The 23453-nt window shown below is 47.8% G+C and overlaps 2 protein-coding genes across 3 annotated transcripts in view; one reads left to right on the top strand and one right to left on the bottom strand.

Annotated features, from left to right (window-relative positions):
• The window catches only part of LOC143925142 (protein mono-ADP-ribosyltransferase PARP14-like), a 391904-nt gene that overhangs the window by 181015 nt on the left and 187436 nt on the right, over positions 1-23453 (top strand). The window lies entirely within an intron of this gene.
• The window catches only part of LOC143925193 (protein mono-ADP-ribosyltransferase PARP14-like), a 95193-nt gene that overhangs the window by 64647 nt on the left and 7093 nt on the right, over positions 1-23453 (bottom strand). Inside the window, exon 2 of the mRNA XM_077449793.1 lies at positions 5673-5797. Coding sequence (XP_077305919.1) covers positions 5673-5797 — 125 coding nt within the window. The remainder of the gene's footprint in view (positions 1-5672; positions 5798-23453) is intronic.

Genomic DNA, 23453 nt, shown 5'->3' with positions numbered 1-23453 from the left:
GCTTAAACCAACTTCCAATAGAAGTTCATGTAATCGACCTGTTCTATTCCCAGCTGAACAAGGGAATCTATCTAGGCGCTTATCTATAATTTCATTGAAGTCGCCGGCAATTATCCATGGAATACCCATTTTGCCCAGGCTGAACATAAGAAATTTATCCATAACCTCTAATTTAAAGGGAGGGAGTATATAGATATTTGCTAGAATGTATTCTTGCCCAGCCACTAAGCAGTGCAAGAAAACAAATCTCCCCTCCTCATCTATCTGGGACTCTTTGCATAAAAAATCCGTACCTTTCCATACTAACACGCTCACACCGCGAGAGTACGACGAATAAAAGGAGTGATAGTTTGCCTGGAATTTCCGGTCATGTAGCAGAGGGGCCGTGGTTGGGGTTAGATGGGTTTCCTGAAAAAAGAGCAGGCCAGGTCCCCTTCCTTCCATCTCTAACATCACAGACCTCCGTTTTTTAGGGTCTCCCAAGCCCCTCACGTTCCACGAGGTTATATTCCACCTAGCCATGGACCCCAGTAGTATTTCTCTCACCCATCTGCTCCAGTGATTGATATACCCATGGAGGGGGGAGGGTAGGGGGAGAGGGAACCGCTTCCTCTCCCCGTCGCCTCTCCCCTACTCAAGCTGTCCCCCTTCGCCGCCTCATCACTCACAGCATGCGTTCGAAGACTCCCCTCCCTCCCACCCCCCACCCAACCCTGCCCAACAGAGCCACCCTTAGGGGTCTCAATTGTAGCCGGTATACCCATACCCCATTCAAAGGTGTCCGAGCTCACCAACCCCCCGCATGATCTTATCACTCCCCGTCAAAAATACTTATAAAATGAGATCGTAATCTCTCCATAGTACCAATCCTGCCCAAAAAATAAAAATAAAAATATTTAATTTATTTTTTCCTTTTCCCCTTTTTCCCTTCTTCCCCCCAAAAAAAAGACTATATATAAATCCCCCCCCCCCCGCCCCACACTCCCAAATCCCACACTCCCAACTCAACTATAAAACCTCATTGCCCCTTTAAGTGTAGGATTGTGTAAACTATCTGTTCGCCATATAGTGTCGCAGTGTACTATAGACCAAAATACTATACCCCAACTATTAATCAATTTATTGTATCATTTGATTTCATCCATCTCACCCAAACGGCAGCCGTTTAGCTCCCCATTCCTTCACCGAGATGGGTTCACCAATTATTTCCAGTGATATACATACATAAAATTATATTTCCCCATGCGACCCCCCTCCCAACCCCCACACCCCCACCTACCCGACACACCCCACCTATAGCCGTGTCTGTACCCACAATACAAACCAGCCTATAGTGTTCGCTTTCTCATAGTGCATTAACCAATCCCACCCACCCAACTCATCCATAACACCTCGTTTACAACTAATAATATAAAATTATATTATCTATTAATTCATTTTATGGTATCACAGTGCTCTATAATCCATAGTGTTTTACCACATTGCTAATTAATTTATTGTGCCCTTTTTTGCCCAACACACCCAGTCAGCAAGCAACAGCCTTAAGGCTCCCTAATCCTTCACCGAGATAAGTACATAAACAAAATTGTTACCACAAATACAAATACAAAAGTTTGCATTCCCCCTTCCAACCCTCCCCAACCCTCACAGCCCCCTCGTCCAACAAAAAAAAAAAAAAAAAAAAAAAAAAGGGGGAGAACTAGTACAGACCGACTCTGAGTATCATTAGAGGGCTCCCTTATGGTCCTCCAGCCAATTCGCGGCCTCCTGCGGAGAGCTAAAAAAAATTGTTGAGCCCAAAGCAGACACTCGGAGTCGGGCTGGATACAATAGGGCATACATTATATTGTACGATTTTAAAGTGCGTTTAACGGGAATAAACTCCGCCCTCTGTTTCTGTAAGTCCAGTGAAAAATCTGGATAAAATTACACCCTAGACCCCTTATAGATGATGTCTCCCAATCCCCTAACCCTCCGCATCAAAATCACTCGATCATTGTAATTGATAAATTTCAAAATCATTGGCCTGCAGCGTCCCTCAGATAGATAAGATCTAAGAGGAACTCTGTAGGCTCTTTCGATGCTGGAGGTCGAGGAGAAGGAGACATCCCCCAATAATTCCTTAAACCAATTTTCCAAGAAAATTATGGGGTCAGGACCCTCGCTACCCTCTGGCAGGCCAATTAGTCGCACATTATTCCTGCGGTTCTTGTTGTCCATGTCATCAATTTTGGATGCCTGTGCGACAATTTGTTTCTGAAGTATGGTTATTTTTTCCTGCAAAGGGGATAATTCATCTTCCACCGTGCTTAATCTTCCCTCTAAAGCGTCTATTCTATCAATGGTGTTACTTAGTAGTTGACTCATAGCGTGTAGTTCGCTTTGAATATTGCTCAATTGGCTGTCTAGCCCAGAGATAGAGTTCTTGCAGTCGTTAATTGCCATCAGTATCTCACGTAGAGTCGGTTCCCCACCCCCCCCCCAGGTTTTTGGGTTACCCTACTGTCCTCCTGGGGTAGCTCGCCTACCCCGCCTCCTGGCAGCGGGGTACCAGGATCTGGTGGAGGGCAACCTGTGCTCCTCCTGTCCCCCGCAGACCCCTGCATTTTGGATTGTCCCGGCGGGTGGTGTTGGGCTTTCCTGCCTGGGGAAGATGCATGTGCAAAACGCTCAAGCTTCGAGGCTGCAGAGGCTTGATTCAGCTTTTCTTTAGCAGCACGCGTTTTTTGATTCCCCTCTCCATGAGGTATATCTTCTACCGCTCTTTTGCTAAGCATGGTAAGGAGCTCGTGAAGAAATCGCTAAACCGGCGGAGGGTAGAGGATAGTGCTATAGCAGTTAGTATCGCTAAACCAATACTTCCCAGCAAAAAGGCTCAGTTTTTGGAGAAAGAACCTGGGGGGGGGGGGGACCGGCCAACTCGCCAAGCGCCAAGCGCACAATGCCAGGTCCCTCGTTAACTATGTTTGCGAGGTAAACTCGCTTCAGCCAACAGTCCTCAGAAACAAAACAGGTAGGGAGAAGCAAGCGATCCAAGCCAACAGGGATTACCAAGCACCTCTCCACTTTGTATTATCAGGTAAGTCACAGTCTCTGCCACCCAGGTACTAGCGTCACATTAGGTTAAATAACGTTTCTCACCGCACCACAGTCAGGACATTTCTATCAGTGGAACAGGCAGGTATCGCCGGGAGGGTTGCTTCCGTCCGGAGCAGTCATGGAGCTTTCGCAGTGTGTCCTCGTGCGGCATCTGGGCATTCGCCTATCTTCGGGTCTCCGATCGAGCACCGCTGTAGCTGAACTTTCCGCAAAGCCCTCCTCGGGTACACTCGGGAATCTCCGGCGGTCTCCGTCAGTGCAGAGCGACGAGCAGTGGCGAGCAGTGCACGCTACGGGAACACGCTCATTGCGGAGTTGCAATAGGGGGAGTCAAATAGCAGCAGCTGTATCCGTCAGAGAGCGACATTCCTCACAGCACAGGGTGGAGGCAGGGAGCTCGGACACACGCACGCTCCCACTCACTCGTTCACACCCGACTCCATCCGGCCACACCCCCACCCCCTCCCCCCTTCCTTTGATTACCAGTGAGGGGTGCTGAGGGGAGGGTGAAGCTCACTGTAGCTACTGCTGGCTGCTGCTCACACTACAGGGAGAAGGTGAGCTGAGTGTTTTTTGAGCAAAGTCTCCTTGGATGAAAAGCTGACAAAGTTTATGTTAGAGGACTTGTTAAAATAAATCCTTCCCCATTCTGCCACTGTCATACCCTCCACGCTCTCCTCCTCTACATACTGCAGGGATTACATTGAATTGGATCTGGGCTGTACTGAGGGCGCAGAAGGGATAGAAGGACTGCAGAGGGAGGACACTGCGAGAGAGGACTGACGTAGAGTGGAGATGAGACTGGAGAAGGATGACATGGGATGGAGGGGAAGGAGGACATGGGATGGAGGGGAAGGAGGACATGGGATGGAGGGGAAGGAGGACATGGGATGGAGGAGGAGGAGGACATGGGATGAAGGAGGAGGAGGGCATGGGATATAGGAGGAGGAGGAGGACATGGGATGAAGGAGGAGGAGGACATGGGATGAAGGAGGAGGACGTGCGATGAAGGAGGAGGAGGACATGGGATATAGGAGGAGGAGGAGGACATCGGATATAGGAGGAGGAGGAGGACATGGGATATAGGAGGAGGAGGAGGACATGAGATGAAGGGGGACAAGGACATGAGATGGCAAAGATGGGACTGCAGAAGAAAGAGGACATAGGATGGAGGAGATGGAACTGGAGGAGGAGGACATGGGATGGAAGAGATGGGACTAAAGGATCAGGAGGAAATGGGATGGAGTAAATGGGAATTGAGAAGGAAGAGGACATGGGATGGAGGAGATGTGAATGGAGAAGGAAGAGGACATGGGATGGAGGAGATGTGAATGGAGAAGGAAGAGGACATGGGATGGAGGAGATGTGAATGGAGAAGGAAGAGGACATGGGATGGAGGAGATGTGAATGGAAAAGGAAGAGGACATGGGATGGAGGAGATGTGAATGGAGAAGGAAGAGGACATGGGATGGAGGAGATGTGAATGGAAAAGGAAGAGGACATGGGATGGAGGAGATGTGAATGGAGAAGGAAGAGGACATGGGATGGAGGAGATGGAACTGGAGGAGGAGGACCTGGGATAGCAAAGATGGGACTGCAGAAGGTGGAGGATGTGGGATGGAGGAGATGCTACTGGAGAAGGAAGAGGACATGGGATGGAGAAGGAGGAGCTCATGGGATGGAGGACATGGAATGGAGAATATATTCGGTTGTTGAGTATTAAAATAAAAGTGGGTGCACTGAAGGACTTGGTGGGATGGCCAGTGGGTGGATTTGGTGGGACAGCCAGTGGGCGGGTCTTGAGGAATGTTTGTGGTCAGACCCAGGGGGGTGGGGGGGCCCAGACTTAAAGCTGTGTAAGGGGCCCCAAAATTTCTCATGGCTACCCTGGGTCTAGTATAACATGTCCTCATTCATTGTCCATGTCTCACAGCAGGTCTCCAACATCACCTGTAGCATTTCCACAGAGTCTGACCTTCTCTAGTCCTCTGTAACATTAATATATTGAATACTATGTGTGGTGGCCCCTTGGAGATGTCAGGGTCCACATTCAAAGCCCCCCACACATCATTCATTTACCACCACTGATTTAAAGTGTATGCAAACCCTAAAAATTATGTTTTATTTGGTCCTTTTGGTCTGTTAAATACCCCATTGGAGGTTTTTGTTATAGCTGTCTTCTTTCCCCCAAAATGAAGCAGCAGACATGTAAGTAAGTTATACTTTGCATTTACAACTGAATATATTCTGAGTTTATATTTTCCAGAGTTCCTCTTTAATGGAGAGGGGGGGCTTGCAGTGTCGCTAATCACAGGGGATCAATACTAATTGGACAGAGTTATCTATCTGATCAATCACCCCCACCCCACCACCCCTTCACAAGCGCAGGGGGTGATGATGTCTGCAGACACACATGGGTTTACTTGTAGAAAATGTTGGAATGGGGTGACTGTGGCCCCGTGTATAGGGGCCACTTGAGATGATTGCAGATTCATGGAAAATGTGTGTTATGATAATTAGACATTAAATTCAATAACCCCAATGTGGAGCTCATCTCTGGTGGTTTTACTTACAGTGGCCGGTGTATCCCCCGCTGTGTCCGGACTCTCAGTATTCGGCAGTGAGACGGTCAGATGTATTTCTTCCCCATTGGGAAGTTTCAGCAGATGGCGCCCTTTCTGGAGGACTCGATCCCGAGCTGGAAGACGGAGGAGAACCACGATGAGGATTTTCTATATACAAAAAAGGCTGATGGCGCTCTCACAGATACATCCCCACAAAATAGTGATAGCAAAAAAAATATTATAATATGAATATTAACAAAATGTCCATTCAACACAGAATGGTCCTAAAGGTACTGATATGGATTGGAGAGGAGGACCAAAACATTATTTTTTTTTTTAAATGGTGTGGAGTCCCCCCTAAAATCCATACCAAACCCTTAGGTCTGGTATGGATTTTAGGAGGAACCTCATACCAAAATGTAAAAAAAATAACGGCTTGAGGCCCTTCAAAATCCACACCAGACCCTTATCTGAGCATGCAGCCTGGCAGGCCAAGAAAGGGGGTGGAGGTGAGGGGCGAGTGAGTGCCCCCCTCCTGAACCATACCAGGCCACCAAAATGTCAAATATAAAGACAAGAGGCAGTTTTTGACAACCCATTTATTAAAAAAAAGAAAAAAGCAATGTCTCCCGATGTAGATTCATCATCAATTACACCGCCTGCCGCACCACCGGACCTAAAACAAACAAAAAAATATGCTGCGCCCAGGTGACAGTTCTTAAATAGGTAAGGGGCGGGGCCACCCAGTGATGTCACCAGGTGGCTCGGTGACCCTTGTGACGTCACCGAGCCAGCATGCACTGGTCAGTGACATCGCAGGGAGGCGGGGCCACGAGGTTACGTCAATAGGTTGACCCGCCCCTTATAGAACCCGTTTACGGAAGAGCAGGCATTTGGTGGTCAACCTCCCTTGTGGGTGGAATGGTATTTTTTTCCGTTTTTTTTCTGGGTGTGGAGGGCGCACATTGGGCAACATTGTTTTTTAAAATGTATTTACTTTTTTTATGAAGGAATTGTCAAAAAAATGTCTTTTGTCTTTTTTGGGGTAAATGAGTAGGGGTACAATGTACCCCATACTCATTCACATGGGGGGCAGGATCTGGGAGCCTACTTGTTAAAGTGAGCTTCCAGATTACAATAAGACTGCAGCCCCTGACAACCACAGACCCCCGTCTACCAGACCCTGACAACCACCGCCCAGGGTTGTCGAAAAAAGAGGCCCCTGTCCCCATTAACATGGGGACAAGGTGCTCCCCCCAAAGCACCCCCCCATGTTGAGGGCATGTGGCCTGGTATGGTTCAAGAGGGGGGGCGCTCGCTCATCTCCCCCCTTTCCCAGCCTGCCAGGCTGCTTGCTCAGATAAGGGTCTGGTATGGATTTTGGGGAGGACTCCAGATCATTTTTTTACATTTTGGCATGGGGGTTCCCCTCAAAATCCATAACAGACCTAAGGGCCTGATGGACTGGGGGGGGGGGCCCTATGCCATTTTTTTTGTATTGCCAGCAGTTGTTGGTAATCACGAGTCAATTTAAATGTATTTTTTTTCTTTATATACACAGTATCTAACAAAAGTGTGTACACCGCTAAGTGAAAATGTCCAAGTTGGCCGCAATTAGCCATTTTCCCTCCCCGGTGTCATGTGACTCGTTAGTGTTACAAGGCCTCAGGTGTGAATGGGGAGCAGGTGTGTTAAATTTGGTGTTATCGCTCTCACTCTCTCATACTGGTCACTGGAAGTCCAACATGGCACCTCATGGCAAAGAACTCTCTGAGGATCTGAAGATAAGAATTGTTGTTCTACATAAAGATGGCCTAGGCTATAAGAAGATTGCCAAGACCCTGAAACTGAGCTGCAGCACGGTGGCCAAGACCATACAGCGGTATAACAGGACAGGTTCCCCTCAGAACAGGCCTCGCCATGGTCCACCAGAGAAGTTGAGGTCACGTGCTCAGCGTCATATCCAGAGGTTGTCTTTGGGAAATAGACGTATGAGTGCTGCCAGCATTGCTGCAGAGGTTGTAGGGGTGGGGGGTCATCCTGTCAGTGCTCAGACCATACGCCACACACTGCATCAAATTGGTCTGCATGGCTGTCATCCCAGAAGGAAGCCTCTTCTAAAGATGATGCGCAAGAAAGACCACAAACAGTTTGCTGAAGACAAGCAGACTAAGGAGATGGATTACTGGAACCATGTCCTGTGGTCTGATGAGACCAAGATAAACGTATTTGGTGTCAGATGGTGACAAGCGTGTGTGGGGGCAACCAGGTGAGGAGGACAAAGACAAGTGTGTCTTGTCTACAGTCAGGCATGGTGGTGGGGGTGTCATGGTCTGGGGCTGCATGAGTGCTGCCGGCACTGGGGGGCTACAGATCATTGAGGGGACCATGAATGCCAACATGTACTGTGACATACTGAAGCAGAGCATGAGCCCCTCCCTTCAGAGACTGGACCGCAGGGCAGTATTCCAACATGATAACCACCCCAAACACACCTCCAACACCACCACTGCCTTGCTAAAGAAGCTGAGGGTAAAGGTGATGGACTGGCCAAGCATGTCTCCAGACCTAAACCCTATCGATCATCTGTGGGGGATCCTCAGAGGGAAGGTGGAGGAGGGGAAGGTCTCCAACATCCACCAGCTCCGTGATGTCATCATGGGGGAGGGGAAGAGGACACCAGTGACAACCTGTGAAGCTCTGGTGATCTCCATGCCCAAGAGGGTGAAGGCAGTGCTGGAAAATAATGGCGGCCACACAAAATATTGACACTTTGGGCCCAATTTGGAGATTTTCACTTAGGGGTGTACTGACTTTTGTTGCCAGCGGTTTAGACATTAATGGCTGTGTGTTGAGTTATTTTGAGGGGACAGGAAATTTACACTGTTATACAAGCTGTACACTCACTACTTTACATTGTAGCCAAGTGTCATTTCTTCAGTGTTGTCACATGAAAAGGTAGAAGAAAAGATTTACACACATGTCATGGAGGGGTGTACTTACTTTTGTCAGATACTGTATATCTGAGAATTGATCAATCATGATGTACTGACAGCCGATCTAATTTCTTGAAAACACCAGAGCAGTACAAATACCCCCAAATTACCCCTTTTAGAAAGTAGACAGTCCGAGGTAATTAGTAAGGAGGCACGGTGAGTTTTTTGAAGTTTTTTGTCACAATTTCTAGTAAAATTAAGAAGAAAAATTATTTTTTCAAATTTACTGCAGCAGGTTCTATACAGGGTACAGATGTGCCACTTTACAGGCAGACTAAGGGAACCCCCTGGCACTATATTTAAAGGCATTTTTCATTTTATTGCTTCACGTTAAGCATCATTAAAGTCACTGCTTTAAAAACAATCTTTTAAAAAAAAAAAATGCATTGATGCATTTCCCCCCAGGTCAGTACCCGGGCCACCACACCCTTTTTATGGCCAATAACTTGCATATAAGTCTTGAAAATGGGGACTTTTAATTTTTCATGGTCGTGTCCCTTAGACTCTAATGGAGTTTGTGGCTCACTTTCAAACTTTTTCTCTGTTTGGGAGTTCTGGTGTGAAGTGAACTGGGGATGTTCGGGCCATCTCTATATCCAATGAATGTCAGGTGTGCCACCCCCAGATTAGGATAATTGTGCCATGCCATACGACCACACCCCCTCATGGTGTCATGGCTCTACCCAAATCATTAAAGCGTAACTCCGCTTTTGTTGAGAAAAAAAATACATTCCCCTCTGGGTGATCTCTGTACATTGCAGATTCCTACCTTTTGTCATTCTGAAGAAATCGCTGTGTGTTTCTCTGTACCCCTGTGAGGCTAATGGGAGCGGTTTTATAATTATCAATCAGCTGCTGCACCTGCAAGGCACTAATGTAGAAAATCTGCTGGGCCTGCATCCCTTTAGATGTGGGAGGATCTCACTAAAAATTACATTTGTGTTCCAGGGGATGTCTGAAATCTGACTTGCATCTTAGTGCAGAAAATCAGTCAGCCAATCACACAAGCAGGAAATTATGTTTCTGGCAGGGGCGGACTGACCATTGGGCCACTCGGGCACTGCCCGAGGGCCCCATGCCACTAGGGGGCCCCATGCCACTAGGGGGCCCCATCAGGGTTGCCAGCCTCAGTAAAACCAGGGACAGTATGTGTTTTTTTTTTTACATCTGTCTCTGAAATGTCCCTTACCGACATCCTTTTGGTCTAAAAATCCTGAGATTATAGCTGCCCCACCTCTCCAGTACCTTCTCAGCCAATAGAAACATGTCTGTGTATATTGTGTGGCCCCATAATCTCTGATTGCCCGGGGGCCCCATAATCTCTTATTGCCCAGGGGCCCCATAATCTCTGATTGCCCGGGGGCCCCATAATCTCTTATTGCCCAGGGGCCCCATAATCTATGATTGCCCGGGGGCCCCATAATCTCTTATTGCCCGGGGCCCCATGAGTTGTCAGTCCGCCCCTGGTTTCTGGGGTGTGTACAGAATACCTCTAGGTGGCCATATTGCATTTGCAGAAAATTATAGCGGCTACAGATTGAAAAGGAAAGGTCATTTTTAATTACAATATGATTTGTGTCTAATTGTATGCGCTATATTATTTTTTCTTTATTTGCTATTTTCTCCCCATGAAAATGGAGTTACCCTTTAAATATAAAAACAATGTATCCTGTGTGACATCAATGATAACATGTATGTAAAGGTCAAACTTTTCTCTGTAGTGTTGGATGGCATATAATACAGAGAGAACTCGTCACTACTGACCCCAATCACCATTGTCACCCAGACAGGAAGTGATGAGAAATCAAAATGTTACATTTATCACTGGGTGAGTACTCTGGGTTCACCTACGAAAGGATTTCCCTTCACTTCCTTTTGTGTCTCCAGGACAGGATAAATACATGAGAAATATCTATCTTCATATTGCCTGACCCCTCTCCATTCAGTGCTCCCAGCCAGGTGACCAGAGCTCTGTGAACTGATCCATTGTTCGCAGATATATTCCCTTTAGTAAGCCAACGTCTTCAAGGATCCCAACATAGCCGGCAGAAGACTTACTTTACAGGCTGCATTAGAGTTTCCTGTTATTGTGGCTCTCATTCTACCTATCCCAACGCACCTTCAGTGTCACTTACAATTCTACTTCCTCCACTTCTCTTCCCTTCTCTGTCAGAGTCCCCCAAGGTTCTGTTCTTGGACCTCTTTTATTTTCAATCTACACCTCTTCCCTGGGTTAGCTGATAGCCTCTCACGGCTTTCAATATTATTTCTATGCTGACAACACACAAATCTATCTCTCCACCCCTCAACTCACTCCATCAGTCTCCTCACCCATCACCAGGGCTGGACTGGGACAGAAATTTAGCCCTGGACTTCATCCAGACCGGCCAACTTACATTTTGAGTGTCCCATCAGCACCCACATACATCAGAGTGTCTCATCACCACCCCTTACATCAGAGTGTCTCATCACCAGCCCCCTTACATCAGAGTGTCTCATCACCAGCCCCCTTACAACAGAGTGTCCCATCACCAGCCCCCCTACATCAGAGTGTCCCATCACCAGCCCCCTTACAACAGAGTGTCCCATCACCTGCCCCCTTACATCAGAGTGTCTCATCACCAGCCCCCTTACAACAGAGTGTCCCATCACCAGCCCCCCTACATCAGAGTGTCCCATCACCAGCCCGCTTACATCAGAGTGTCCCATCACCTGCCCCCTTACAACAGAGTGTCCCATCACCAGCCCCCCTACATCAGAGTGTCCCATCACCAGCCCGCTTACATCAGAGTGTCCCATCAGCATCCCTTACATCAGAGTGTCCCATCACCAGCCCCCTTACATCAGAGTGTCCCATCACCAGCCCGCTTACATCAGAGTGTCCCATCAGCACCCCCTTACATCAGAGTGTCCCATCACCAGCCCCCCTACATCAGAGTGTCCCATCACCAGCCCCCTTACATCAGAGTGTCCCATCACCAGCCCCCTTACATCAGAGTGTCCCATCACCAGCCCCCTTACATCAGAGTGTCCCATCACCAACCCCTTACATCAGAGTGTCCCATCACCACCCCTTACATCAGAGTGTCCCATCACCAGCCCCCTTACATCAGAGTGTCTCATCACCACCCCTTACATCAGAGTGTCTCATCACCAGCCCCCTTACATCAGAGTGTCCCATCACCAGCCCCCTTACATCAGAATGTCCCATCACCAGCCCCCTTACATCAGAGTGTCTCATCACCACCCCTTACATCAGAGTGTCTCATCACCAGCCCCCTTACAACAGAGTGTCCCATCACCAGCCCCCCTACATCAGAGTGTCCCATCACCAGCCCGCTTACATCAGAGTGTCCCATCACCTGCCCCCTTACAACAGAGTGTCCCATCACCAGCCCCCCTACATCAGAGTGTCCCATCACCAGCCCGCTTACATCAGAGTGTCCCATCAGCATCCCTTACATCAGAGTGTCCCATCACCAGCCCCCTTACATCAGAGTGTCCCATCACCAGCCCGCTTACATCAGAGTGTCCCATCAGCACCCCCTTACATCAGAGTGTCCCATCACCAGCCCCCCTACATCAGAGTGTCCCATCACCAGCCCCCTTACATCAGAGTGTCCCATCACCAGCCCCCTTACATCAGAGTGTCCCATCACCAGCCCCCTTACATCAGAGTGTCCCATCACCAACCCCTTACATCAGAGTGTCCCATCACCACCCCTTACATCAGAGTGTCCCATCACCAGCCCCCTTACATCAGAGTGTCTCATCACCACCCCTTACATCAGAGTGTCTCATCACCAGCCCCCTTACATCAGAGTGTCTCATCACCAGCCCCCTTACAACAGAGTGTCCCATCACCAGCCCCCCTACATCAGAGTGTCCCATCACCAGCCCGCTTACATCAGAGTGTCCCATCACCTGCCCCCTTACAACAGAGTGTCCCATCACCAGCCCCCCTACATCAGAGTGTCCCATCACCAGCCCGCTTACATCAGAGTGTCCCATCAGCATCCCTTACATCAGAGTGTCCCATCTCCAGCCCCCTTACATCAGAGTGTCCCATCACCAGCCCCCTTACATCAGAGTGTCCCATCAGCATCCCCCTTACATCAGAATGTCCCATCACCAGCCCGCTTACATCAGAGTGTCCCATCACCAGCCCGCTTACATCAGAGTGTCCCATCAGCACCACCTTACATCAGAGTGTCCCATCACCAGCCCCCCTACATCAGAGTGTCCCATCACCAGCCCCCTTACATCAGAGTGTCCCATCAGCATCCCTTACATCAGAGTGTCCCATCACCAGCCCCCTTACATCAGAGTGTCCCATCACCAGCCCCCTTACATCAGAGTGTCCCATCAGCATCCCCCTTACATCAGAGTGTCCCATCACCAGCCCGCTTACATCAGAGTGTCCCATCAGCATCCCTTACATCAGAGTGTCCCATCACCAGCCCCCTTACATCAGAGTGTCCCATCACCAGCCCCCTTACATCAGAGTGTCCCATCAGCAGCCCCCTTACATCAGAGTGTCCCATCAGCACCCCTTGCATCAGAGTATCCCATCAGCACCTCCTTACATCGGAGTGTCCCATCAGCACCTCCTTACATCAGAGTGTCCCATCACCAGCCCCCCTACATCAGAGTGTCCCATCACCAGCCCGCTTACATCAGAGTGTCCCATCAGCACCCCCTTACATCAGAGTGTCCCATCACCAGCCCCCCTACATCAGAGTGTCCCATCACCAGCCCCCTTACATCAGAGTGTCCCATCAGCATCCCCCATACATCAGAGTGTCCCATCACCAGCCCGCTTACATCAGAGTGTCCCATCAGCATCCCTTACATCAGAGTGTCCCATCAGCATCCCCCTTACATCAGAGTGTCCCATCACCAGCCCGCTTACATCAGAGTGTCCCATCACCAGCCCCCTTACATCAGAGTGTCCCATCAGCATCCCCCATACATCAGAGTGTCCCATCACCAGCCCGCTTACATCAGAGTGTCCCATCAGCATCCCTTACATCAGAGTGTCCCATCACCAGCCCCCTTACATCAGAGTGTCCCATCACCAGCCCCCTTACATCAGAGTGTCCCATCAGCACCCCTTACATCAGAGTATCCCATCACCAGCCCCCTTACATCAGAGTGTCCCATCAGCACCCCTTGCATCAGAGTATCCCATCAGCACCTCCTTACATCGGAGTGTCCCATCAGCACCCCTTACATCAGAGTATCCCATCACCAGCCCCCTTACATCAGAGTGTCCCATCAGCACCCCTTGCATCAGAGTATCCCATCAGCACCTCCTTACATCGGAGTGTCCCATCAGCACCTCCTTACATCGGAGTGTCCCATCACCAGCCCCCTTACATCAGAGTGTCCCATCACCAGCCCCCTTACATCAGAGTGTCCCATCAGCAGCCCCCTTACATCAGAGTGTCCCATCACCAGCCCCCTTACATCAGAGTGTCCCATCAGCAGCCCCCTTACATCAGAGTGTCCCATCAGCACCCCCTAACATCAGAGTGTGCAATCAGCACCACCTTACATCAGAGTGTCCCATCAGCAGCCCCTTCCATCAGAGTGTCCCATCAGCACCCCCTTACATCAGAGTGTCCCATCACCAGCCCCCTTACATCAGAGTGTCCCATCAGCACCCCCTTACATCAGAGTGTCCCATCACCAGCCCCCTTACATCAGAGTGTCCCATCACCAGCCCCTTAACATCAGAGTGTCCCATCAGCAGCCCCCTTACATCAGAGTGTCCCATCACCACCCCCTTACATCAGAGTATCCCATAACCAGCCCCCTTACATCAGAGTGGCCCACTGAGCCATTGGCCCACCGGGAAACTCCCGGTAGTCCCAATGGCCAGTACATGCCTGCCCATCACCAACTTACTAACAGACATATCTTTATGGATGTCTCACCACTTCCTCCAACTCAACTTGTCCAAAACCGAACTTATAATATTTCCTCCCCCCACGTGCCTCTTCCCCTGACTTCTCTGTCAAGAGTAATGGCACAACCATCCACCCATCCCCCAATGCCAAGGTTCTAGGTGTTATCCTGGACTCTGAACCCCCCTTTCGGCCCAACATCCAATCACTTTCCAAAGCTTGCCACCTCAACCTCCGAAACATCTCTAAACTACGTCCCTTTCTAACCAAGGAAACCACAAAGCTCCTGATTCTCTCCCTGGTTATCTCTCGCCTTGACTACTGCAACTCCCTCCTCATTGGCTCACCTTTAAATAGACTCCTCCCCCCTTCAGTCCATCATGAACATCGCTGCCAGACTCATCCACCGTACAAACCGCTCAGTGTCTGCTACCCCTCTCTGCCAATCCCTCCATTGGCTGCCACTTGCCCAACAAATTAAATTCAAAATCCTAACACTTACTTACAAAGCCATCCACAACTCTGCCCCCAGCTACATCACTAGCCTAGTCCCCAAATACCAACCTAATCGCCCACTTCCTTCCTCCCAAGACCTCCTGCTCTCCAGCTCCCTCATCACCTCCTCCCATATCCGCCTCCAGGACTTCTCCCGAGCCTCGCCCATCCTCTGGAAATCCCTACCCCAATCTGTCAGAATGTCTCCAAGTTTATCCACTTTTAGGCGATCCCTGAAAACTTTCCTCTTCAGAGAAGCCTATCCTGCCTCCATCTAACAACCACACTATTTTCTCCATTAGCCCATCCCCCACAGCTATTACCCCTTTGTATAACTTGACCCTCCCTCCTAGATTGTAAGCTCTAAAAAGCCGGGCTCTCCGATTCCCCCTGTCTTGAATTGTATTGTAATGTCTACCCTAATGTTGTAAAGCGATGCGTAAACTGTCGGCGCTATATAAATCCTGTATAATAATAATAATTGTGTATAATTAATTATTATTATTATTATTATTATTATACAGGATTTATTTAGCGCCAACAGTTTATGTAGTGCTCTGCAACTTGAGGGTAGACAGTACATATACAATACACTTTAATACAGTGGGAATCAGAGGGCCCTGCTCCTTAGAGCTTACAATCTAAGAGGGAAGGTCAAGAGATACAAGAGGTAATAACTGTGGACAATGTGCTGAGTGAGAAGGTAAATGTACAGTTGTTAGGTGGGGGCCAGATAGGCTTCTCTGAAGAGATGAGTTTTATGGGATCTTCTGAAAGTGGATAAAATAGGAAAAAATCAGACAGATTGGGGTAGAGCATTCCAGAGGATGGGAGAGGCTCTGGAGAAGTCCTGAAGGCGAGCATTCATATTTTGTTGATATCTTGAAATGACAAAGTATGCCCTAGGCCTAGCATTCCTCACCCCAAGTGACTGTAGCCAACTTAGCCACCAACCTATTGATACCAATTCACAGTTGCCTTTGGCTGTTCATTTAGTGAAGGTGAAGGCCGCTGTTTTTGCTGACCTTATCTGAGCTTACGGTAGCACTCCCATTTGGTTATTTGAAGTTTGAGATTGTGTGAGCTGCAAAGTGTTTCTTATAGAAATACCCCGTCTGAGTATTAATTTTCTCAATATACTTTATCATCCTACCTCAAGGTCTCGAGCAGTGGCGGCTGGTGCTGTACATTTTGTGGGGGGGGGGCAAACGAGACACCCATCGCCACACCACCCAGTTTGGTCCATCAGTCGGTCTCTCTTCCACCCTCCCCAGCAGCCCCGCACTTACCCCATCTAGCAGCTTCCTGATTGGCTGGAACTTCCTGATTGGCTGGAAGGAGAAGCAGGAAGACAATAGTGAATATTAATTCGCTATTGTCACACAACTGGGTGGGCTCAGGGTGCAGTTCTCTGCTCCACGAGCCCACTCTTTTTTGAATTAGAGCCTCAGTCTCTAATCATGTGTTTCTAAAGAAAAAAAAAACCCCCCATTGGAATCCATGTGTCCGGCGGCTCGGAATGTAGATTAGGGGCAGGATGCATGGATAGGGCGGAGGCACTCCCGTGCCCCTAATGAACGGGCCACCACTGGCCTTGAGTCTCATTTCATGGTGACACTAATGTACTAACCAAAAATTTACATTGTTTATCTGTTGAGGTGTCAATGGTGCTGAGGTCTTTGAAAGAACACAGGACCAAATACAACCAACCGCTCCACCGGGGGTAGCGCTACACACAGTTGAAGGGCAGTTACAGTATAGTCCTGTTCACTTGAATGGGTCAGGCTCAGCTGGTAACACTTTATGTGATTGGAGAGGAGCGCCCGATGTCGAAAAAGAGGAAGGTCTCACTTGATGAATTTTATAGTTATTTATTGGAGATAAACGTAAACAGTAGAGCCAACGCGTTTCAGTGGAATTGCCCCCTCCCCTTCTTCAGGGCTGTATTTCTTGGAGAGTGGTTATATTTGATCAGCAGCTCTGCAGTAGCCAGCCTTGTGAAGCAGAGACAGCCTGTTGATCAACTTTTAATCGAATATAACCCTCTCAAAATGTAACCACTCTCCAAGAAATACAGCCCTGAAGAAGGGGGGAGGCTATTATCCTGAAATGTGTTGGCCCTACTAAATTACTTTTATCTACAACAAATAACTATAAAATTCATCAAGTGAGACCTTCCTCTTTTTGGATATCGGGCGCTCCTCTCCAATCACCCAAAGTGTTCACTGCAGTAACGCCGCTATTGTCATCAATAGAGTATCACACAGTCGGAATTTCCGACAACAAATGTTTGATGTGAGCTTGTTGTCGGAAATTCCGACCCTGTGTAGGCTCCATCGGACATTTGCTGTTGGAATTTCCGACAACAAAAATTTGAAAGCTGGTTCTCAAATTTTCCGTCAACAAAACTTGACGGAAATTTCCGATCGTGTGTACACAATTCTGGCGCACATGCGCCGAATCAAGCAGAAGAGCCGCACCGGCTATTGAACTTCATTTTTCTCGGCTCGTCGTACGTCTTGTACGTCACCACCTTCTTGACGTTCAGAATTTTCGACAACGTTTGTGTGATCGTGTGTATACAAGACAAGTTTGAGCCAACACCCGTCAGAAATAAATCCAGGATTTTGTTGTCGGAATGTCCAATCGTGTGTACGGGGCATGAAGTGCGCGTGTAAGTTCACCTTACAGAATTTTCTGTAAAGTTGAACTTACACTTTAAATTTTCTTGGCTGTCGCTTGGTAACTCGAAGTTCTAACTCCCTCCAATAATCTTCTATAGGATTAAGGTCTGGAGACTGGCTAGACCACTCCATCACCTTAATGTGCTGTCAGAGTCCCTGGTGATGTGGATTGGAGAGGAGCTAAAGCTGCGATGAGGCGGCCTGGGTTCTGGAACCAAGCTGGAACGCACACAGCAGATGTAACATCAGGTGAAGGCGCTGGGCGGTAACGCGTTTCGGAGCATGCACAGCTCCTTCGTTAGACCTACGCCCATGTTTGCCCGGCGGGTTTATGAGAGGTGAGGGGGAGGAGAGAGGGTGGGGTTAGTGTCTGCTGATAGGCTGGGGAAAAGAGAGGCGGAGTGTAGACCTGTTGATTGGATGGATCTGGAGCCAGGGTTGTGCAGCCGAGACTCGTTCGGGGTGTAGTCTGGCATATACATAAAGATCACATCATGGGGATGAGAGAGATTGGTGATGCAAGTCTGGGTACAGCTCTGGGGCATTGGAAAGTGGTGAAGAATATGGTGGTGAAGAATATATATAAGCCCGTGTTCATGGAATATAACATGCAAGGGTTATGGCTAAATTAATGGATGTTGCTTTCATAAAAGGCATGTGACTGGACATGTGACCTATTCAGCACATTAGATTTAGTGTGTGTCTGGTCTTAATGGTACCAGAAGGAACAGACCACGTTATGAGATGGAGCTATATATATATATATATAATTTTACCTGTCCATACATACCTATAGTGGAGGATAGATTACAACCAACAAAGGAAGTCAAGTACATTCAATGTAAAAATGTTAAGTACATTCGATGTTGAATGTCAAGTTTGTTTGATGCTGAGTGAAGAATGGAATTGTTCACAGCACTGTGAGTTGTATCTTATCTGTCCAGGTATGTGTGGCAAACGCAACGATCGCAGTGGATGTTAGTGATTGTTAATGATGTATAAGGATATAGTATCTCAGTTCTAGAGTATCAAATCATTCTCCCATCAAATCATTCTCCGCAGCTATTACCTTTTGTACCACCACCCCCTCCCTTTAGAATGTAAGCTCTATGAGCCGAGCCCTTCTGTACCTTTTGTATTGTACTGTAATTGTGTTGTCCACCCTATACATTGTAAAGTGCTGCGTAAACTGTTGGCGCTATATAAATCGTGAATAATAATGATAATAAAGTATTGTGTTGATCTCTATTTCCTCATTTATACCTCCAGGTGAGAGTATGTTCCGGGCGTATATCCAGTATCTGTCCTTCTGACAGAGAAGATGAAATCTCTCGGCCTCGGGGGGAGACTGGCAGGGGATGGATTCGATGACCCATACTTTGAGGCCCGCTGTGGATTTTTGATGGTATTCTGCGAAGTGTCGGGGAACGCTATGCTCATCTTTGCCGGCTTCAATGAATCTGCGGCGTTCCCCGAAATGTTTGCATAAGGTGCGTATCGTTCGGCCCACATAATGCAGGCCACAGGGACAGGACAAGCAGTAGACTACATATTCGGTGGAGCAAGTGCAGAATTATTTTATTTTGTATACTTTTCCTTTTACTATGAATTCTTTTTTTTTCCATGGTGGACAAAACTGCATGTGAGCCATAGAGGTTTTCGGCACTGGTACATCCCGATGATGGAAAAGAATTTGAGTGATGGGGATATATGTTCAGCGCTTTTGAGTTTTCTCTGTGCTGTTTTCCCTTTTATGTTGGGGGCTTTTCTGTAGGAGAATTTTGGTTTTGTTGGTATGCTATCTTTCAGGTGAGGATCTTGCAGTAGTATAGGCCAATGCTTGTTTACTATGTGTTCCGTATTTCTGTGTTTATTGTGGAACTGGGTGCTGAAGCAGATTATTTTTGATGCATTTTCATTTCTGTCAGCTGGAGTGTCTGGGTTTATATATGTGGTATATGGTTTTTCCATGAGTGGGGGTGGGTACCCTTTTTCTAGGAATTTTTGTTTGAGGGTTTTGCTCTGAATCTGGTAGTCGGATTGTTTTCTGCAGTTGTCAGAGATGGCAAAATTGTCTCTTAGGAATATTATTGAGCCAGCGAGGATGTTGACAGTTGTTATAGCGTAAGCAGGAATTTCCTGCGGTTTGTTTGCTGTAATTCTTGGCATAGATGTGGCCATTGATGTGGTATAGGTCTAGGTCCAGGAATGCTAGGTGTGTGTTGTCTTGTACTGAGGTGAAGGCTAAGCTCATATTGTTGTTATTGCAGTGGGAGAACTTCTCTATGTTGTTGGTGTCCCCATCCCAGATGACGATTACGTTGTCAATGTAACGACCGTAAAAGAGGATATTGGACATGAAGCGATTATTGGCCCATATGTATTATGACTCCCATTGACCCATGGTCAGGTTCACGTAGGGAGCAAAGTTTGTTCCCATGGCCGTATAATGGGTTTGGAGATAGTAGTGGTCTTTGAACTGGAAGTAGTTATGTGTTATGCCCCGTACACAAGTTCCGATTATCAGACCACAAAAGTCGATTTCGGACAGATCGTTCGATAATCTGATCGTTAGTTCGCTGCTTTCGACAGCCGATCACGACAGTCCGTCCAACCAAATCTGAAGGGACAAACAGGAAAACTTTGGTCGGATGACAGCCCGTCGTATGACAATTGTGTAATCAGTGCAGTATGTGTCCGATAAAAGTCATTCGACAAACACCACGCATGCTCAGAAACACGAAAATAAACCAGAAGGACACGGGTCACACGTATTTGACATCATTTAAAATACATAGCTACGCACAGCGGAAGATTTTTCCAGAATCGTACGCAAAAATCGTACACACATTTTGCACTGTTGTATTCGATCTTAGTTGTATGCAACAAAATGTGAACGATCTGTCTTACGATAATCGGAACGTGTGTACGGGGCATTAGACAGAACAGTGTGGCTCCCATACCCACCTGCTACTAATAAATCCCCATTCACCAAAGAACTCAACACAAAAAGGTAAAAACCGATCCACATCTAGGGCCTAAAACCATTCAGTTCAGAACAACAGACCCCCTATAAACAAACAGAATAATATCTCCGTCCAAAATTCGAACACCCCCCACCACTAAAAACGACGAGCCTCCATACCTCCCAGACAGCCACACACCGCAAACCAGAAACTTACACCAAGGACACAGCAGAAAACCTCACCTCTCTACCCACCAGTAAACTCATGGAGGACAGCCATACACTCCCTGCACCCAATGATTCACCTCCTGCCGAGGAACATCTACTTGTGGTTCCTGTTTTAGGCCCAAGCCCCCTACCAACCTGACCCCCCAAAAGAAAAAAAACACACCGGACAGCGTGCAGGGGGAGAGGAAGCAAACCCAAGCCCACATATCAGAAAGTCCTGACTACAGTAAAAATCTTCAAATCTTCATCCCACAAACTGGTTTGCACCCATCACACAACCCAAACCTTTTCAGTTATTTAAAGATTTAAATGAATCCGCAACCTAATAGTATAATGCTTTTAAAACATAAAAGCCACTAAAAAGGAATCCTCCCCCCTGAGTAGAGACTACCAACCCCATCTCCACAAACAACCTCATTACTGATGAAGGGATCACCCTGGAAATATTAGACGGGCTGTACCGGGAATGAAACAGACCCTCCCTGAACCCAGATGACCCAGAACTAGATGCCCTCCTGGTCACCCAACATCTCATCAACTCCCCCCAGTACAGAACACTACCTTTCAGCCCTTGTTCAACTTCTATCCTACACAGTCCAAAGGACCATACCTAGAAACTTTCTATCGCATGGTCTACTCAGACTTACTATTGAAGTGCCAAAAAGATCCACATCATCATCCCGGACACAACCTCACACACCCCGAAAGACCAACTCTAAACGCTCTCCAAACACATGAAAACATCATCATCAAACCAGATGATAAAGGTGGTAGCATTGTTCTCCAAGTTAAACGTGAGTACATCCAGGAGGCCATGAGACTGCTGGGAGACTCACACATATATATATATATGAAACTGACGAACGACCCATTACCTGATTTCACTATGGAAGCCTCAGTCCTATTGAACCAAGAACTCACAGACCACATTATTACCAAAAGTGAGGCATCATTCCTAGTCCAAAAAAAACAAAACACACACCTTATTTTTATAAGTTATCCAAAGTAAATAAACCAGCTACCAACCCTCCGGGTAGACCCATAATAGCCTCCATGAACAGTATTACAAGTGGGCTACTTCCTGCAACCACTCGTATCAAACTTACAATCCTACATCAAAGACGGAATACTCCTGCTCGAGTTACTAGGCCCATATCGATGGGAACCTACTTACTCCTGGCTCTCCCTAGACATCCAATCATTGTACTCCTCTATTCCCCATGATGTTGGTATGCAGGCTATAAAAAAAATTCTGATAGAAGACACATCCATTCACCCAAACCAAACACAGTTCATTCTGGACGTCACACTGTTCTGTCTAACGCACAACTACTTCCGGTTCAAAGACCACTACTATCTCCAAACCCATTATACGGCCATGGGAACAAACTTTGCTCCCTCATTGGGGACACCAACGACATAGAGAAGTTTGCCTCCCACTGTTATAACAATTTGAGCTTAACCTTCACCTCAGACAACACACACCTAGCAATCCTGGACCTAGACCCATACCACATCAATGGCCACATCTATGCCAAGAATTACAGCAAACCAACCGCAGGAAATTCCTTCTTACGCTATAACAGCTGCCACCATCCTCGCTGGCTCAATAACATTCCTAAGAGCACATTTTGCCATCTCAGACACAACAACACAAAACAATCCGACTACCAGATTCAGAGCAAACCCCTCAAAGAAAAATTCCTAGAAAAAGGGTACCCACTCCCACTGATCAAAAAAGCATAGAACCAGTGGCGGCCCGTGTACTGTGGGAGCATGGGCGCCGCCCCCCATCCATGCGCTCTATGGTGGGGGCGGGAGGTGGTGGTGCTTTTTGAAACACCTTATTAGAGCCAGAGGCTCTAATAGGCTTCAAAATAGGGTGGGCTTGGGGTGCAGAGAGTGCGCCCTGATCCCACCCAATTGTGTGACGATAGCAAATTAATTTTCGCTATTTTCACACTAACCTTACTTCCCGCCAATCAGGAAGCAGGGCGTTAGACCAGTTTGCTGATTGGCCAAAGCGCTAGGCCACCCTATTGGATGCCTGGCACTTAGGAAGAGGAGCGGAGGAGACACACACTGGAGCGAAGGTCACCGCCGCTCTGGTGCACTTGGTGGAAGGAATAGTAGTAGTAAAAAAGTAAACTTGTGGATTTATTTAACCTTTTTTTTTTGGTTATGTCCCCTTTAAGGGGCGTGACAGGGGGCGTGCCCTATGCCTACATACATTTTCTAGTAGGTGTCCCTCATTCCTATCTCAAAATATTGGGAGGAATGAACACATAGGTAACAAGCACTGGTCTATTCTACCGCAAGATCCTCACCTGTAAGATAGAATACCAACCAGGGGCGTTGCTAGGTCTGCAAAAGATCTGGGGCTAGAGCCCATAGCAGCGGTCACCAACCTTTTTGCATGCCCGTGGGGGGGGGGGGAGACCGGTGGTAAGCAAATTTTCACTGGCTGGTGTTGGCGCTTCAATCATCATGGCACCGTGGTTGATATGTTGTCG

The sequence above is a fragment of the Lithobates pipiens genome, unplaced genomic scaffold (genome assembly GCF_037356315.1).
Source record: "Lithobates pipiens isolate NorthernLeopardFrog02 unplaced genomic scaffold, aLitPip1_a1.2 Scaffold_22, whole genome shotgun sequence".
In the NCBI taxonomy this organism is placed as follows: Eukaryota; Metazoa; Chordata; class Amphibia; order Anura; family Ranidae; genus Lithobates; species Lithobates pipiens.
Note: the sequence above shows the minus strand (reverse complement) of the source record. Positions and strands in the feature narration are given on the sequence as shown.